Source organism: Heptranchias perlo, chromosome 11, assembly GCF_035084215.1.
Source record: "Heptranchias perlo isolate sHepPer1 chromosome 11, sHepPer1.hap1, whole genome shotgun sequence".
NCBI lineage: Eukaryota > Metazoa > Chordata > Chondrichthyes > Hexanchiformes > Hexanchidae > Heptranchias > Heptranchias perlo.
The window spans coordinates 52,769,559-52,789,696 of record NC_090335.1 but is presented as its reverse complement, the minus strand read 5'-3'; the positions used below and the strand labels follow the sequence as shown (position 1 = coordinate 52,789,696).

The following is a 20,138-nucleotide window of genomic DNA, read 5'->3' as shown; positions in this document are numbered from 1 at the left end:
ATGAACATTTCTATGTTGAAGTATGGAAAGTCCATTTTACAGTTGGAGGGTGGTGGGGAAGAGAAGTGTCCCTGTACTTTCTGAAAGACGCCAACGGCGAGTGAACATTTATCTAATAGTGATCGTAATATCATCGAGTTCAACATTGTGTTTGAAAGGGAGAAACCCGTATCAGCCACTAAGATTCTAAATTTAGGTAAGGCCAACTTCAGCGGGATGAGACAGAGACAGAGACTGTCCACAGTAAACTGGGCAAATCTGTTAATGGGTAAAACGACAGAAGATCAGTGGGAGGTGTTCAAAAAATTTTTAACGTGATACAGAACCAGTTTATACTCCTAAGGGGCAAGAGCTCCACTTGCCAAAAAAATCACCCATGGACGACAAAAGAGGTAAGGGACAATATAATACTAAAAGAAAAAGCTTACAAAAATGCAAAAAATAGCACAGATCCTGGTGACTGGGAGAGATACAAAGAACAGCAAAGTGTGACAAAACCGATAGTAGAAGCTATAAAAAGGGAGTATCAAAAGAAACTTGCAAGGGATATCAAAATCAACACACACAATTATAGTAGGAAAAAGAGGGTGGTCAAGAGCAATGTGGGCCCCTTAAAAACTGATAATGGTGATATTGTAAATCGAAATAAGGAAATCGCGGACACATTAAATAATTAGTTTGCGTTATTATTTACGATGTGGAGATGCCGGTGATGGACTGGGGTTGACAATTGTAAACAATTTTACAACATTATTTACAGTAGAGGAAGAGGATGGCATGCTGAAACTAATTTTGAATCGGGGACAGGGTCTCACCATGATTAATGTAAGCAAATTAACAATAATGAAGAAAGTAATTGCACTAAAGAGTGACAAATCCCCAGGACCAGATGGTTTCCATCCCAGGGTTTTAAAGCAATGGGTGAAAACATTGCAGAAGTCCTAACTATAATCTTCCAACGTTCTCTCGATTCAGGAACTGTTCCTTTTCGATTGGAAAATTGCATCACTCACTCCGCTATTTAAGAAAGGTGAGTGAGGGAAACCAGGGAATTATAGACCAGTTAACCTAACATCTGTTGTTGGGAAATTACTAGAGTCTATAATTAAGGATAGAGTGACTGAACACCTCAAATTTGTCAGCTGATCAGAGAGCCAGCAAGGATCCACTTTGGGCCTAAAAAAGATAGATCAGAGGATTTCTAAATGGTAGAAATGGAAAAGCTCGAAGCAGTGGAGGTCCAAAGATACATAGGGGTCCATGTACATAGATCATCAAAATATCATGGACAGGTACAGAAAATAATCAAAAAGGCTAATGGAATGCTGGCCTTTATATCTAGAGGACTAGAATACAAGGGGGTAGAAGTTCTTCTACAGCCATACAAAGCCCTGGTTAGACCACATCTGGAGTACTGTGTTCAGTTCTGGGTACCGCACCATAGGAAGGATATAATGGCCTTGGAGAGTGTGCAGCGTAGATTTACTAGAATGATACCTAGACTCCAAGGGTTAAATTACGAGGAGAGCTTACACAAAACTAGGGTTATATTCCCTGGAATTAAGAAGATTAAGGGATGATTTGATTGAAGTTTTCAAGATATTGAGGGAAACTGATAGGGTAGGTAGAGAGAAACTATTTCAGCTGGTTGGGGAGTCTAGGACTCTGAGGCCTAGCCTAAAAATTAGAGCCAGGACTTTCAGGAGTGAAGTTAGGAAACACTGCTACACGCAAAGGTTGGTAGAAGTTTGGAACTCTCCCCCGCAGTTGATGCTAGCTCAATTGTTAATTTTAAATCTGAGATTGATCGATTTTTGTTAACCAAAGGTATTAAGGGATATGGGGCTAAGGCAGGTATATGGAGTTAGGTCACAGATCCGCCGTGATCTCATTGAATGGCGGAACAGGCTGGAGGGGCTAAATGGCCCACTCCTGTTCCTATGTTCCTAACTAAGTGTGGAAACTCTATTACCAGGACACTCTTCAAATAAGGCTGCCAAATTAGTACCCGAATTGATAATGGGACAAAATTTGCTGTGGCAGGGCATCTAACGGTGTCTGCCGTTAATTAGACTTACCCTTGCACGTTTAGATTTTTAAATTTTGTGCATGGCAAGTCACTGAAAGTGCGAGTGACAGCATCGCAGCGATGTAAACAGGGCATCTGGGACCTGAGTGAACAGGGCAAGTAATTGTATCTCCTTAACCAATCAGATTGAAGGATTATGAAATTAACAATGCATGGTCTGAGAAGGAAGAGTAAATTACAGTGGGTGAATTCAATGGCAAATCAGGTACAGAAAGAGAAATAAAGAAAGGTTGGATTAAGAGAGGATGCAAAAAGAGACAGAAAGGAAAAGTAAAAATTTTTTACATTTCTAAAATCTCCAACAGCAATTAAATCCTGAAGGAATGAGACGCCACACTTATAATTGTTAATTTTCAGTGCCAGAGAGGTTGTTTGGCAGCAATTAACATGTACAATGTCGTTAAAAGGGTACTTAGACTGGAATGGACAAGCTTTAACTTTCTGTGACGAGTTTAGTTTGTATCTACTGTGCAAATACAGCAACTTTACGCCATTCAATGCATTTCACTGGTGAGCCAGACGACAAGATGCCATTTTCGCGAAGCTAACAGCGGAGCAGCACAACTTGGACAGCAACTTTTGGATTTTTGAGTTTAACAGTGCACCTGCCCCTTCCCTGAAGTTGCTGTACCATTTGCGCATAAATAATGGCGTGCACCATTAGCCTCATCGTTATTTTGACAGGAAAATCTGGGCCATTATTATACACACTGCAAACCTATTACAGTAGTCTGCTGTTGATGCAATACACTGGCAAGTTCATCTTGTTTGGTCATGTATTTGGCTCGGTTTTCCGTATTTGCAGGTGGGAATGTAGCTGAAATATTCCTGCAAAGGGAAACGTCTGTTTGAGAACAAGGTGAGGAGAAACTGGAGATTTTTAAAGAAAATTGTGCCAAAAGGAGAACAGAGCTGGAACTGTTTTTTACTTTGTGGAAAATTAATAAAATAAATTCAGCCTTTTATGTTCTTACACACTATGCAGCTTTTATCTTAGTGTACACATTCATGGGAGGTACTTGATATCATAAATTTCAAAGCGAAGATTTAGCATTTTGAGCATTCAGTCCCACCCAAATGCTTGCCTAGGCTGACAATGCTGTAATGTAAGTGATGCAGTCTGTAGCAGATCTATCCCGAGATTCGGTTGCCAGGACACGTGGATTTCCTTAATCCATAGAGGCTCACAACAGTCAGCAACATTGCACACTCCTGCCACTGAGGTAGCACCTAGAAGAAGCACAAGGCTAGGAGTATCTGTGTCACACACTTACAAAGGGGAAGGCACCCTGTTAGAAAATGCAAAGAACTCAAAAACGTTAATGCTACCAGCTGTTTAATATTAAAGTGAGCGTTCATGCAAACCAAGTTTCATTAGGTGGCATGAATAAGAGATTTGTGAGTTGTGTGGAAAACATATGGCATGCAGGTGAAGGCATATTTGTGGAGGGCCTGGGGAAGATTGAGTAATTCAAGTTAAAAGAAAGCCCCTTACATGAAAGCTTCACAAATGGCTCTTGCAGCTAGCGACATATTCAATTCTGCAGCCTCTATCTGCTGCTCCTCGCTCCTCTTGCTCAGTCTTGGACCCTTCCTCTTCTAGGATCTCAACTTTTCATGGCTTTGTTGTGTAGCAGATTATCAAAAATTTTGAAACTGTAAGCCAAGATTGATCCAAGTACCTGAAGCGTTCCTTTGGCATGCCAGTGATTACTCAATGATTACTCTGGTTCCAAGCACCTTACTATACCTGTGTTCAATTCATGTCCTGGGATATCACAAAAGAGTCATGGCTGCAGAAGCTAGCCTTGATTGCTAAGGGACTATCCTGAGATTTGTCTTTGGATTAAATATTGATGACTTGGTAGAATGGTTTCAAGTGAAGGCATTGTGACACTTGCTTGTGAAATAAGCATCGACTTTTCGCCAAAGACTCTTGAAATAATCTAAAAAGGATTTAAAGATTTAGAATGCTATTAGTAAAACAGTTCAAAATAAGATGGTCAATATTGTATCATTGATTATCTGCTGTATCATTTTGCTTCTATACAATTAAAAATCATGTAAATAAATTTGATCACTACTTTTAGCCTGAACAACATAATTTGCTAATACAGTGTTTACCACTTTGAGAGGATTGGGCAGCCCATACAACCTCTACTGTGAAATAACTCAGTCATAGTGTGACTGTTAATCCTGAGGAATGCTACTCTCATTTATTGTAACATAAGAGTATACGTTTCAGATCACAGGAGATGGAGGTCTGCCTATGGAACCTGCATTTTGCTGTGAATGTGAGGAGAGAGAGTTGGGGGAGAGATTGAATTGAAACAAACTTATTAGATAGAGTAGACCTCTAATATAATACAACAGATATTCAGACTTACCACTGGGTAAAATATTACTATAAAGAAATGTCAACTGCTAGACAAATATTAAATCAGATCATTTATAATTCTGCAACTGCTTCAACACCTCCATGTTCTGTAAGAAATCTTTACTACATATAGCAGTTGTTGCATTTCAATCATATGCAAAATGCTTTGAACTATTATTGAGAGGCATGGTACGCAATATAAATGCAGGTTTTTTTTTCAACTAATGAAATTTGTTTAAATCAACTTATACCAAAGAAGCAAAGTTAGTAAAGATTTCATTTGAAGAGTTTGTTATTGAAATAACTACATGATTAAACTTGTCTTCTGTTTTCTTTCCATCTGACTCTATAATCCCAGGGCCCGGTTTTACTGCTGGATCAACCAAAAACTATAATATCGTAATCCAACAGACATATCAATTGTCACACTGTCTTAATTTTTAATTGAAAATTAAATTGTTGATCAATTGGCACTAATTTGTGTCTGTACTTTCCGCTGATACTGGTCAAGACAATTGAATGTGCACTGGCCTAGCAGTTTTGACAGAGAAAGGGTTATTTATGTATAAATCTATGCATATCTCAGATGTTCAATGTTCATCTCTTTAAAATTGAGATCAGTTTATTTTCAATTCTAGTTGGCTGAGTGCTTCAGAGTGAATTGGTGTCTGAACTGGTTAGCCAGCAAAGCAGGTACATTATTTATGATATTTTTCTTACTAGTTTATTTTTTAAACAAGTATGATAATATATTGAACAGAAATACCTTCTTAGGATTTTCCTGATCTGTAAGGTTCATAATTTATTGCTTTTATCTTGTGTGATTATTCAATGTACAATATTAACATGAAAAATTCAACTGGACAATTAAGGGTTTTCTTGGGGAAAGCTAGTACTAGATTAATTGTATTTGTGGGGGTATTTCCTGTGAGGAATTAAACTGCATATATTTGACCAATATGCATTGTAAGTTAGAGAATGTAAACTGCCAGATGATACAGGTACGTATAGTGTAGCTGGGGTAAATATTGCTGAATTCCAGATATTTTGCATAAGGAACCTTACAGTATAATCCTTAAATAAAAAGATGTGAGAATTGTATGCTAATTGTGCTGCAATTTCTGTGTCAATGCACAGAAACACAGAATAATGTAGTTTTGAGGTCGCTGATCTGCGCTTGATCTGAAATTTGTCAAGTGTGAGGCCACATTGGTGAGGTAGTCTACAACAACATCAACTTGCATTTATATAGCACCCTTACCGTAGCAAAACGTCCCAAGGCGCTTCGCAAGAGCATTATTAAACAAAATTTGACACTGAGCCACATAAGGGGGTATTAGGACCAAAAGCTTGGTCAAATGGTAGGTTTTAAGGAGCGTCTTAAAGGAGGAGCGAGAGGCAGAGAGGTTTAGGGAGGGAATTCCGAGCTTAAGGCCTAGGTAGCTGAAGGCACGGCCGCCAACGGTGGAGCAATTAAAAGCTGGGATGCGCAAGAGGCAAGAATTGGAGGAGCGCAGAGATTCCGGAGGGTTGTAGGGCTGGAGGAGGTTGCAGAGATAGGGAGGGCGAGGCCATGGAGGGATTTGAAAACAAGGATGAGAATTTTAAAATCGAGGTGTTCCCGGACCGGGAGCCAGTGTAGGTCAGCGAGCACAGGGGTGATGGGAGAACAGGACTTGGTGCGAGTTAGGATATGGGCAGCGGAGTTTTGGATGAGTTCAAGTTTATGGAGGGTGGAAGATGGGAGGCCAGCCAGGAGAGCATTGAAATAGTGGAGTCTAGAGGTAGCAACGGCATGGATGAGGGTTTCAGCAGCAGATGAGCTGAGGCAGGGTTGGAGACGGGCGATGTTACGGAGGTGGAAGTAGGCGGCCTTGGTGATAGAGCCAACATGTGGTTGGAAGCTCATCTCGGTCAAATAGGACACCTAGGTCGTGAATGGTCTGGTTCAACCGTAGATGTTGGCCAGGGAGAGGGATAGAGTCGATGTCTAGGGAACGGAGTTTGCGGCAGGGACCAAAGACAATGGCTTCGGTCTTCCCAATATTTATTTGGAAGAAATTTTTGCTCATCATCAGTATGACAAATGAGAGACAGTGGAGGGGCCGAGAGAGGCGGTGGTGAGGTAGAGCTGGGTGTCGTCAGCGTACATATGGAATCTGACGTTATGTTTTCAGATAATGTCGCCGAGGGGCAGCACGTAGATGAGATATAGGCGGAGGCCAAGGATAGATCCTTGGGGGACTCCAGAGGTAACGGAGCAGGAGCGGGAAGAGAAGCCATTGCAGGTGATTCTCTGGCTGCGACTGGATAGATAAGAATGGAACCAGGCAAGCGCAGTCCCACCAGCTGGATGACAGAGGAGAGGCGTTGGAGGAGGATGGTGTGATCAACTGTGCCAAAGGCTACAGACAGGAGAAGGGATAGTTTACCATGGTCACAGTCACATAGGATGTCGTTTGTGACTTTGATAAGGGCCGTTTCAGTACTGTGACATGCAGAAACCTGAATGGAGGGACGGGAAAGATGGGCATGGATTTGGGAGATGACAACACCTTCTAGACATTGCTTGGGCTTAACACTGGCTTCAACCTGTGCAAAACCATCTGTCTGAACTTCATTTTAATCTTTACAAGACTACAGGACTGCTTTTACATTTGTAGTTCTAGTAAAACGTTGTCAGGGCAGTGGCTCATTACTGACAGTAAAGATTTCACCAGCACTCAGACAGTGGCAGCAGAGTACTGAAATGTGTAAGCAAAGTTTTGTTTTTTTCCCAGTTTGAGAGTGTTGTGTTGTATAACTTAGTGCACCATTCAAAAATTCTTCCTGATGTCAAATGGGTAAGTGCAACAGTACCAACCTTGTGGGCATAGAGCTGGAAATATCTTGATACTTGTGTACCAAAGTGCAACACTGTCTTTCAACAATCTTTCCTGTTTTACTTTTAATACATTTAAAGTGGAAAGTACTCCTCCATTATTAATGGGGAAAAAAAGATACATTAGCAGAATCTGATTTGATTTTTTTTTAGAAGTCCCAAATTTTATATTTACCTGGCGGTACTAACAGATGTTACAGCAAAAGCAACTTGCATTTACATAGCACCTTTAATGTAGAAAAACTTCCCACGGTGCTTCAGTTGTAAGGAATTAATGGAGGCCGAGCTAAAGAAGGAAAGATTGAGACGTAACCTGGAATGTGGTCAAAGGGCTGGGTTTTATAGAGGGTCTTAAAAGAGGGGGGGGGGGCGGAGAGATTATGGAGTGAATTCCAGACTGTGGGATCTAAGTGACTGAATTTCTTTAACTCATTCTTGACTTTATTTCTTGTTAGTTCCAGTGGTGTCTCTGATGAGTGGGATGTACTTTGCGGTTGACAACTTCTTACAGAATATCCTACGTTTGTGTTTTTTTCCATAGAAATAATTGGGTTGGCTGAGACGGTGTTTCAATGTTGACTTCAGAGTCAGTCAATTCCCTAATTTTATAAATTTTTATAATAGGTAGTAGCACTCCAGTGAATGTTTTTGAGATCGAAGAACTGATAGCGAAACTTTACGAGCACAAACTAAAAGAAAAACCTTCAAAAGCCAGCGTGGAGAGAATGCTGGATGTAATGGTTTGGGATTATGCCCCTAATACCAGGTATGTGCATTGAAAATTACACCTCTTTAAATTCGTAAGAATATAAAAAATGATGGAATGAGGAAAGGCCGTTCAGCCTTCCATAGACCAGATATAATGAAGCTTCCTCTTAATCTGCCATCTTGAATAGTGCTGCTCCTATATGGCTATTGGACACTCTCTTATATGCAGTCCCACTTTATTCTAAGTTTGTGAAAATGCTTATATAAAGGGAATGAAGCATTATTCCCCAAAGTTAAGGCCTGACCGTTCTCACACAGGGTACTGGACAGGAAGAAATTTAAAGATGCAGAAAACCTGTTGGACAGCAGTAGGGTGAAAATACAGGATTTTATGAAGATCAAAGAAATGAAAAATCAATTTGAGGAAAGAATGCTTGACTTTCTCGAACTCTCACCACTTTTAAGGATCAGATTAATCCCACCTCCTGGTCCATGTTACAAACAGACTTCCACGAAAGCTCCTTCTCTTTGCTTCACATGTCCACAAAGACCTTCTTTGTTTTTTCTGCACTAACTGGTGCTCTACATAAACTAAGTGTTCTTTTTCAATTAGGTTTTAGAATGTGAAGTCAGGACCTATTAACCTGGACATGACTGGGGAGAATCATAAACTACACACACTGTGATCTTCCCAGTGATTTGTACAAAGCTATAAATCCCTTTGCCCTTCCTTATACTAACCACTCAATTGATTAAGATTCTTTTTAATGCTACATCTGTTCCTAACCCTTCAATGTCTCATTAGCTGCTTGAGAAACACTGAATTGTCGTAAATATTGAAATGTTTGTTGATCAAGCCATGGAGTGCAGAGTTTCTGTTGAGTTTGTCTTCACAGCAGTCTCATTTTTAACAACTAAACCTTGCAAGTCCTCATTGACTCTGTAATGGAGCACAGTGAGGTTGGTTTTGGTGGAGTACAGCCCTGGAATGCAGAGGAAGAGACAAGAATGGGAGTATGCACATATCCACACACTGATTATGCTCAAGTGCACAAAATTGTGTCATGACAACGCTGTACTAATGCAGATAACTGTGCTGTACTGTTGCAATAGTGTGCTTGTTTATTCATAATGTACTACCTGCTTTCTTCAAAGAGCAGGAAAAGCAGCCCTGCAGTTAAAACCACTCAATACAGCTCTGTCACTAGCACAAATAACACCCACTCTAGTTTAAGATAGTAGGGAAGTTGAGGAAGAAGCAAAAGGTGGGGCACAGAACAATGATGAAGGGGTAGTAGTAGTTATACTGGTAGTAGACAGGCCAACTGATGCATAGTGGAGTTCCAGCAGGCTACGTGTACCTACTTGGTTTTGTGGGGTGCAGATTTCAATGGGCCTGTTTTTAAAATGAAGGCTGGTACAACAGCAGGACTGTATTGAAGAGTGACCTGCCACCTTCCGTTCAGGATTGGAAGGTGGTCAGGGTAGTGTAGGTGAGTTTAACCCCTAGATATGTACTGCCATTTCTCATATTAGCAATATTGGAGTAATGTTTGCTTGCATAGTGGTCTGCCATTGACAACAAGACAACATCAGTGGCATCTGCAGTGGGGAATTCAGTTATGCAGGCCATAGGGCACAAACCAACCATGAAGATGTGATTTCAAGACTTCATAGCTGCTCAGGCAGTTCATTGAGAATGGTGAGGAAATGCCCTGCAGCAGTGATGAGCCTGGAGTAGGAACATAGGAACAGGAGTAGGCCATTCAGCCCCTCGTGCCTGCTCCGCCATTTGATTAGATCATGGCTGATCTGTGATCTAACTCCATATACCTGCCTTCGGCCCATATCCCTTAATACCTTTGGTTGCCAAAAAGCTATCTATCTCACATTTAAATTTAGCAATTGAGCTAGTATCAATTGCTGTTTGTGGAAGAGAGTTCCAATACTTTTACCACCCTTTGTGTGTAGAAATGTTTTCTAATCTCACTCCTGAAAGGTCTGGCTCTAATTTTTAGACTGTGCCCCCTACTCCTAGAACCCCCAACCAGCAGAAATAGTTTCTCTCTATTTACACTATCTGTTCCCCGTAATATCTTATAAACTTCGATCAGATCACCCCTTAAACTCTAAGGAATACAAGCCCAATTTGTGTAATCTCTCCTCGTAAAGTAGAGAGTGAGGAGGACATAAAAAACCTGCAAGGGGATATAGACAGGCTGGGTGAGTGGGCGGAGATTTGGCAGATGCAATATAATATTGGAAAATGTGAGGTTATGCACTTTGGCAGGAAAAATCAGAGAGCAAGTTATTTTCTTAATGGCGAGAGACTGGAAAGTACTGCAGTACAAAGGGATCTGGGGGTCCTAGTGCAAGAAAATCAAAAAGTTGGTATGCAGGTGCAGCAGGTGATCAAGAAAGCCAACGGAATGTTGGCTTTTATTGCTAGGGGGATAGAATATAAAAACAAGGAGGTATTGCTGCAGTTATATAAGGTATTGGTGAGACCGCACCTGGAATACTGCATACAGTTTTGGTCTCCATACTTAAGAAAAGACATACTTGCTCTCGAGGCAGTACAAAGAAGGTTCACTCGGTTAATCCCGGGGATGAGGGGGCAGACATATGAGGAGAGGTTGAGTAGATTGGGACTCTACTCATTGGAGTTCAGAAGAATGAGAGGCGATCTTATTGAAACATATAAGATTGTGAAGGGTCTTGATCGGGTGGATGCAGTAAGGATGTTCCCAAAGATGGGTGAAACTAGAACTAGGGGGCATAATCTTAGAATAAGGGGCTGCTCTTTCAAAACTGAGATGAGGAGAAACTTCTTCACTCAGAGGGTGGTGGGTCTGTGGAATTTGCTGCCCCAGGAAGCTGTGGAAGCTACATCATTAGATAAATTTAAAACAGAAATAGACAGTTTCCTAGAAGTAAAGGGAATTAGGGGTTATGGGGAGCGGGCAGGAAATTGGACATGAAGCTGAGTTCGGATCGGTCAATGCCCTGTGGGTGGCGGAGAGGGCCCAGGGGCTATGTGGCCGGGTCCTGCTCCGACTTCTTGTGTTCTTTAGATTTGTGGTTGGGATCAGATCAGCCATGATCTTATTGAATGGCGGAGCAGGCTCGAGGGGCCGATTGGCCTACTCCTGCTCCAATTTCTTATGTTCTTATGTTCTAAGTCCGGGTATCATTCTAGTAAACCTACGCTGCTCTCCCTCCAAGGCCAATATGTCCTTCCGAAGGTGCGGTGCCCAGAACTGCTCACAGTACTCCAGGTACAGTCTAACTAGGGTTTTGTACAGCTGCAACTTAACTTCTGCCCCCTTGTACTCTAGTCCTCTAGATATAAAGGCCAGCATTCCATTAGCCTTATTGATTATTTTCTGCACCTGTTCATGCCACTTCAATGATCTATGTACCTGAACCCCGAAGTCCCTTTGGACATCCACTGTTTTTAACTTTTTAACATTTAGAAAGTACCCTGTTCTATCCTTTTTTGATCCAAAGTGGATGACCTCACATTTGCCTACATTGAATTCCATTTGCCACAGTTTTGCCTATTCACCTAATCTATCAGTATCCCTTTGTAATTTTATGTTTTCATCTACACTGCTTACATTGCCACCAATCTTTGTGTCATCGGCAAACTTAGATATGAGACTTTCTATGCCTTCATCTAAGTCGTTAATAAATATTGTGAATAATTGAGGCCCCAAGACAGATCCCTGCGGGACTCCACGAGTCACATCCTGCCAATGTGAGTACCTACCCATTAGCCCTACTCTCTGTCGCCTTTCGCTCAGCCAATTTCCTAACCAAGTCCATACTTTTCCCTCGATTCCACGGGCTTCTATCTTAGTTAACAGTCTCTTATGTGGGACTTTATCAAATGCCTTCTGGAAGTCCATATAAATAACATCCATTGACATTCCCCTGTCCACTACTTTAGTCACCTTCAAAAAATTCAATCAGGTTTGTCAGGCGCGACCTACCTTTCACAAATCCATGCTGGCTCTCTGATTAACTGAAAATTCTCGAGGTATTCAGTCACCCTATCCTTAATTATAGACTCCCGCATTTTCCCCACAACAGATGTTAGGCCAACTGGTCTATAATTCCCTGGTTTCCCTCTCTCTCTCCTTTCTTAAAAAGCGGAGTGATGTGCAATTTTCCAATCCAGAGGGACGGTTCCTGAATCTAGAGAACTTTGAAAGATTATAGTTAGGGCATCTGCAATGTGCTCACCTACTTCCTTTAAAACCCTGGGATGGAAACCATCTGGTCCTGGGGATTTGTCACTCTTTAGTGCTATTATTTTCTTCATTACTGTTGTTTTACTTATGTTAATTTTATTGAGTCCCTGTCCCCGATTCAATATTAGTTTTCTTGGGATTTCTGGCATGCTGTCCTTTTTTTCTACTGTAAATACTGATGCAAAGTAATTATTCAACATATCTGCCATTTCCCCATTGTCAATGACAATATCCCCACTTTCAATTTTTAAGGGGCCAACACTGCTCCTGACAAAGACAGGCTGGTGGAATGGGTGGACGCAAGGCAGATGAAATTTAATGCAGAGAAGTGCAAAGTGATACATTTTGGCAGGAAGAATGAGGAGAAGCTATATAAACTAAATTGTATAATTCTAAAAGGGGTGCAGAAACAGAGACCTGGGATATATGTGCACAAATCTTTGAAGGTGGCAGGACAGTTTGTGAAAGCATTTAAAAAAATATATGGGATCCTGGGCTTTATAAATAGAGGCATAGAGTACAAAATCAAGGAAGTTATGTTGAACCTTTAGGAAAAAAAAACGGAGTATTGTGTCCAGTTCTGGGCACCGCACATTAGGAAGGATGTGAAGGCCTTAGAGAGGGTGCAGAAAAGATTTACTAGAATGGTTCCAGGGATGAGAGACTTCAGTTACGTGGATAGACTGGAGAAGCTGGGGCTGTTCTCCTTAGAGCAGAGAAGGTTGAGAGGAGATTTGGTAGAAGTGTTCAAAATCATGAAGGGTTTAGATAAAGTAAATAAAGAGAAACTGTTCCCACTGGCGGAAGAGTCGAGAACCAGAGGACACACATTTAAGGTGATTGGCAAAAGAACCAAAGGCAACATGAGGAAAAACTATTTTACGCTGCAAGTAGTTATGATCTGGAATGTGCTGCCTGAAAGGGTGCTGGAAGCAGATTCAATCGTAGCTTTCAATAAGTAATTGGATAAATACTTGAAGGGAAAAAATTTGCAGGGCTATGGGGAAAGAGCAGGGGAATGGGACCACATGGATTGCTGTTACTAAGCCGGCACAGACTTGATGGGCCATATGGCCTCCTTCTGTGCTGTAACCATTCTATGATTCTGCATTGGTCCATTGGTGGTTTCTACCTTCATATCGCCACTTTTTACTCCAATTTATGTTTTGCCAAAATTAATGGAGCTGGGAATTTCAGCACTTTATCCCTGCAACTAATTTAATAGATATTTGTTTCAAAGGCAAAAAAAATCTGCTTTGAAATCTAGCTTATTGACAGCCTAAAATGTATTTTCTGACACTTCAGTATGACGTAATGTTATGTCAAGCAAAATGTTGAATTTCAGCAAGTCCTAGTGTCAGTGTGATTCTTGAGACCTGTGTGTTTGAACTTATCCTGCCTGTAAATATTTACCTTTTTTTCCCCCTAAGGTGTAAATGGCACGATGAGCATGATGTAGTGTACTGTGCATTAGCAACAACCAAGAAATATGTGTAAGTGAGATCCTGACATTTTCTCCAGGAAAATTGATGGTTATAATTATTCTTTGTGGAATATGGATAAGGTGGTCAATAAAACTATGATATTGTAGGAGCTTGTATTACTAACAACATTTCATTCAATCCCCCTGTGCATTCCTTTTCCTATGCCCTGTATCAATTTATCGCCTATAGCTTGCAGCAACCAATTGTATTCCTATTTGCAAGAGGACATATTGTTTTATGGTACTGCATCCATTTTTTGCCAATGACTTCTTGTAATAGTTGTATCCAATATCTCTGGATCATGGCTCACAGGAGGTAGAAGAAAGCACCAGGTGCTATATTTTCCTCTGTGAAATAGTGAATTACCATTTCAAATCAAAATTTACAACTGGCTAACAAAATAATGGAATTGTGCACTTAAGTAATTCAGTATTCTGTGCCTACTGTATAAAGCACTACAGTAAAGTTGTTGGAATAGCTTGGAAAGGCTTTTTGCTTCCATTCATATACCTTAGCAATTCTAGTGGGTAAGAGCAGCTGCTCTAATCATTGCATTAGGCTACATCAAGTAATTACCACTTTCCGTGTTGTACCTGCAATGCATTGCTTCATTCTCAGTTAATGCACAGCTAGCTTCCAGTCAAGGGTCTATAGTGCACTGGTATTTCAGTAAAATGGAGTGGTTAAAGTAGCCATGAAAAATAGATATGCACCATATATTTGTAGCAGATTATTGATCATCTTTACTGCACGTTTTAGGTACTGCATCAGTGATTCTTTGGCTTCCATCTATGAATTTGAGATTACACCAGCGCACATCCCCAAAAAGGAGTCGACTTATGGCACAAAGTTGAACCCTAAAGTATTAGTACTGGATCGTTATTACCAGGTATTGCTTTAATAGTTTCAACTACTCTGTGATTATATTTTTGTGATTTAAAGTTTTTTTTTGTGGTCAAGTATTTGAACAAATTAATTTTAAGCATAAAATGCGCTAGATTTTTTTGGAAGAAAAAATTTGACAGCGATTGTAATCATTTGAAAAACTTTTAACAAGATAGTTCTATATCACTGCCACCTTGCTGCCTCCCCTAAGGATCTTAAGTGCTAGCATTTTACAATAAAAATAGTGATTATAGCACAGGTAAATCATCATTTCTGTGTTCTGGGGATTCCCTTCAGAATCCAAGATAGTCTTGACCCAGTATTACTGCATGGTAGTTCACGGTGCGGAACTGGTCATAATTCTCATCCAGAGAGACCATAGGGATGACTCTTGAGAGCAACGAAGCTCTTACTTAACACTTGTTAAGTGGCTCTTCTAAGATGGGTGCGCGAGGATGAGGGATGTGTTGCTATGGAATACCTAATGCAGGATTTTTTGATAACAAATTTCACTTATTGTACCTAAAGTTGTGATAGAAATGAATACCAGTAATGTCAAAGTCTCTACTACCCACTCCAATAAAAAATAATTTTATAAAGAGAATTTCTATGTGTCTGGGAGTCAGCATTTTTCAAGTACATTGTAGTACACTTTCTGTGTTGCAAATATATGGACTTTACATCGTGCATTAAATGTTGAAGGAACGTCCAAGATTTGCCTAAAATAAAAATAAACGTGTCAGGAAGACCGCTGGCACTATAAATCAAAAAATGGTTCTTCACATATTCGGATGTATTAAATAACTAAACCTGATGGCTCAGATGTAGTAATGCAGACTAGAAAGTTTCCAGATTCAATCCCTGACCTGTGTTGAGTTAGCAGATGGGTGTTGGAGTGACATTATGAATTCTGCAGAGGGGAAAAATCAACCAGGATTTCCTGCATTTTCCCAATGGAAACTACAAGCAAACTTTTGCTAAAGATGGGATTGGGCTCAATTGTGATGTCTCCCATGGCCATGGCATTCCTTCACGCTCCCTCATGCCAAGAATGGGTAATTGGGTGAGATACCAAGTACGAGCTCCTGTGGAACTGTAGCCCAGAATATTGGTGAGAAAAAGGATGACAATTTGGGAGGGGGAAATTACCCTGTGTAAGCTGTCAGAAAGGAATTTTAAATGAGAATCAGTTGGCAAAAAAAAATGGCAAAATTGAGCAAATAATTTTCTGATCTTTTTAAAAGCAATCAAAACCTGCTGAGAATAATATGATCAGCCGATATTTCCATTCACCCATTGAAGCTACAGCTTCTAGCGTCTTCAGTGGTAAGTTTTCCCGAATACCTATTAACTGGTTTAATTATCCTAAACTTCAATTTAGTGCAAAGAATGTATGTGATTCACTGTATGCTTAAATGTTGACTTTAATAGAATTGTTCTCATTAGACTTTTTCTCTCTCCTAAAATTGAATTTTTACTCTTCAGTTAAAAAATCTCTGTCCAGTAGCAATTTATTACTAAAACAAAATATCTTAAGATTCTGTTGCTTCCAACATGCTGCAAACTGTTGGTTGAATGTTATGGCCACCAGATAATTTTGGATTGGCTATTTGGTTGCCAATGGCTTTTTTAGCTATGACCTAGTTCTGGACTTCAGAAAATACAGCCATTTATTCAAGAGGCAGTTAAATGCATGATGGTTTCTGTGGAAGGGTGAGTTAGATGGCTGAATTGTCTCCTCCACCTTCATGAACTTTTGAATGTTTAACAAATTAATTTTAGGAGAGAAACACGACGCTGAAACTTTGAATCATGAAATAGATATATCTATAATTCCGTTTTTTGAAATGACCTCACGTACAGGTATTACTTTGAAAGAATCAACTTGGCAGGGTTTTAAAAATGGTCAAAAAAAACTAAGCTCACAATTGATTCCAGTAACTAGACCAAAACCAATGCGTTGCAGACCAGTGAAAGTGTGATTCATCCAGTACATAAGTAAATGCACTCCAGTGTCTGCTCTCTGCATTGTGCTCCGGTGCCCAGAAACTTGCATATGATTTTTAATAAATAATGTATGTGTATGGTAGTGGAATTGCCTGTTTAATTTATATAAAGGTGAATCAGTTTTTTTGGAAAACAAAAATCTAGGTATGGGCCAGAGATTTGTCAGCAATTAGTTTTGCTTTCACAATTGTTTGAGCATTAAAATGTATTACATATTGAACAGAATGTACAGCCGATTGTCTCACCCTGAAATAATACCTTTTTGTATACCATAGATAGAAGTTGTGTTTCAGCGTCCAATTTGAGGGATTACCCTATTGCAGCACAGTTTGGGAGAGGAAGAGGTGCTCTGGCTGCATGGCTGAATTTTCCATCCCGCCCACCACCAGGATTTCAGCAATAGATGCATTTAACAATATTCAAGGCTGTTACAAAGAAAAGCACTTAATATAACTGTTGGTTTTAATTTGATGTTTCTAGCTAATATTTTTGTGCATGTAACATAGCAGCATAAGTAATACATCAGATGTAGGATTGCCCCAAAGTCACAACGTGAAACCTGGTAATGAGCTGTTTATCATGGATAGTATTTGCAATGATTACAATTGCATGATTGTGACAAGTTAAGATCTTAATTTTTTTTTGTAAAATGTAGAGTAAGATGAATCTTCATAGAAAAATGCATGAGCCTTTGCAGTTTTCAAATGACGTGCGATTTGATAAAACGAGAAATTGAGAAGTGCACAGAAAAAAAAATTCCTGTTCTTTAACCAAAAATCTGGAGATTTTGTTTTGCTGGAGAAATGACACTATATTCCTGAGTCTTTGTTCGTTTTGTTTTCTGAATGATTATGTTCCTGAAGTTTATCCAGTTAAACTTGTTAAATAAAAAATAATTTGAGTTTAACATAAGCATGCTATTGAGATTGTGATACAATAATAATTTGTAGAAATGAGAATTTTTTGCAAGTTTGGAAATTTTTTAAATTTAAAAACAGCATACCTCAGCGCTAAATAGTGCTATAACAATGAGCTAAAGCTAAATTTTATGTTTGCCTGTTTAACAAATCAGTAAAAGTGCAGTAAGTCGGACTGCTAGCCAGCCAGAGACATGAAGAAAGGGCCTTTATCATCGCATGTGCTTTATTTTAGAATTCATAAACAATTTTTTTTTAATAAACAGATACTTAATATTTGAAAACCATGATTGTTCATAGTATCAGTATTGTACAGCACAGAAGGAGGCCAATCTGCCTGTCATGCCTGTACAGGTTCTTTGAAAGAGCTATCCAATTAGTCCTACTCCCCATAGCCCTGTATTTTTTTTCTCTAAGTATCTATCCAATTTCCTTTTTAAAGTTACTGTTGAATCTGTTTCCACCACCCTTTCAGGCAGTGCAGTCCACATAAGAAATAGGAGCAGGAGTAGGTCATACGGCCCCTCGAGCCTGCTCTGCCATTCATTCAGATCATGGCTGATCTTCGACCTCAACTCCATTTTCCTGCCCGATCCCCATATCCCTTGATTCCCCTAGAGTCCAAAAATCTATCCATCTCAGCCTTGAATATATTCAACAACTCAGCATCCACGGCCTTCTGGGGTAGAGAATTCCAAAGATTCACAACTCTCCACGTGAAGAAATTCCTCTTTATCTCAGTCTTGAATTGCCGCCTGCTTATCCTGCGATTATGCCCCCTAGTTCTAGACACTCTAGCCAAGGGAAACAATCTGTCAGCATCTACCCTGTCAAGCCCCCTTCACAATCTTGTATGTTTCAGTGAGATCACCTCTCATTCTTCTAAACTCCAGAGAGTATAGGCCCATTCTATACTCATAGGACAACTCTCTCATCCGAGGTATTAATCTAGTGAACCTTTGTTGCACCGCCTCTAAGGCAAGTATATCCTTCCTTAGATAAGGAGACCAAAACTGTACGCAGAACTCCAGGTGAGGTTTCACTAGTGCCCTGTACAACTGTAGTAAGACTTCCTTACTCTGGTACTCGAACCCCCTTGCATTACAGGCCAACATGCCATTTGCTTTCCTAATTTCCTGCTGTACCTGCATACTAACTTTTTGTGTTTCTTGTACGAGGACACCCAAGTCTTTCTGAACACCAAGATTTCATAGTTTCTCACCATTTTAAAAAAAGTCTATTTTTCTATTCTTCCTACCAAAGCGAATAACCTCGCATTTCCCCACATTATACTCCATCTGCCACCTTCTTGCCCACTCACTTAACCTGTCTATATCCTTTTGCAGACTCTTTGTGTACTCCTCGCAGCTTACTTTCCCACCTAGCTTTGTATCATCAGCAAACTTGGATACATTACACTCTGTCCCTTCATCTAAGTCATTAATATAGATTGTAAATAGCTGAGGCCCAAGCACCGATCCTTGCGGCACCCCACTAGTTACAGCCCGCCAACCTGAGAATGACCAGTTTATCTCTATTCTCTGTTTTCTGTCCTTTAACCAATCCTCTATCCATGCTAATATATTACCCCCAACCCCATGAGCCCTTATCTCGTGTAGCAACCTTTTATGTGGCACCTTATAGAATGCCTTTTGAAAATCCAAATGTACTACATCCACTGGTTCCCCTTTATCTACCCTGCTAGTTACATCTTCAAAATCTCTCATAAATTTGTCAAATATGATTTCCCTTTCATAAAATCATGTTGACTCTGCCTAATCATATTACGATTTTCTAAGTGCCCTGTTACCACTTCCTTAATAATGGATTCCAGCATTTTCCCGACGACTGATGTGAGGCTAACTGGTCTGTAGTTCCCTGTTTTCTCTCTCCTTCCCTTCTTGAATAGCGGGGTGATATTTGCTACCTTGCCGTCCACTGGGACTGTTCCAGAATCTAGAGAATTTTGGAAGATCACAACCAATGCATCCTCTATCTCTGCAGCCACCTCTTTTAGAACCCTCGGATGTAGGCCATCAGGTCCAAGGGATTTGTCGGCTTTTAGTCCCTAACAAGATCATAACAACTTGCTGCATTAAAAAAAAATGTTTCCTCATGTTGCCTCTGGTTATTTTGCCAATCACCTTAAATCTGTGCCTTCATAGTTATCGACCCTTTTGCCACTGGAAACAGTTTTTCCTTATTTACTCTATCAAAACAGTTCATGATTTTGAACACCTCTATCAAATCTCCTCTTAACCTTCTCTGCTCTAAGGAGAACCACCCCAGCTTCTCCAGTCTCTCCACGTAACTGAAGTCCCTCTTTCCTGGTACCATTCTAGTAAATCTCTTCTGCACCCTCTCTAAGGCCTTGACATCCTTCCTAAAATGTGGTGCCCAGAATTGAACACATTACTCCAGCTAAGGCCTAGCCAGTGTTTTATATAGGTTTAGCAGAACTTCCTTGCTTCAGTACTCTTGTAAGAATATTGGGGATGGACAAATTGACATCTTTTTCTTAATACTATCAACCA

At 40.1% G+C, this 20,138-nt stretch overlaps 1 protein-coding gene across 1 annotated transcript in view; it reads left to right on the top strand.

Annotated features, from left to right (window-relative positions):
* LOC137326967 (protein maelstrom homolog) overlaps window positions 1–17,489 on the top strand; it is a 32,717-nt gene extending 15,228 nt beyond the window's left edge. Inside the window, exons 7-12 of the mRNA XM_067992341.1 lie at window positions 5,105–5,159; window positions 7,972–8,113; window positions 13,742–13,804; window positions 14,555–14,684; window positions 15,925–16,006; window positions 16,963–17,489. Coding sequence (XP_067848442.1) covers window positions 5,105–5,159; window positions 7,972–8,113; window positions 13,742–13,804; window positions 14,555–14,684; window positions 15,925–16,006; window positions 16,963–17,090 — 600 coding nt within the window. The 3' untranslated portion in view covers window positions 17,091–17,489. The remainder of the gene's footprint in view (window positions 1–5,104; window positions 5,160–7,971; window positions 8,114–13,741; window positions 13,805–14,554; window positions 14,685–15,924; window positions 16,007–16,962) is intronic.
* The last annotated feature ends 2,649 nt before the right edge of the window (window positions 17,490–20,138 follow it).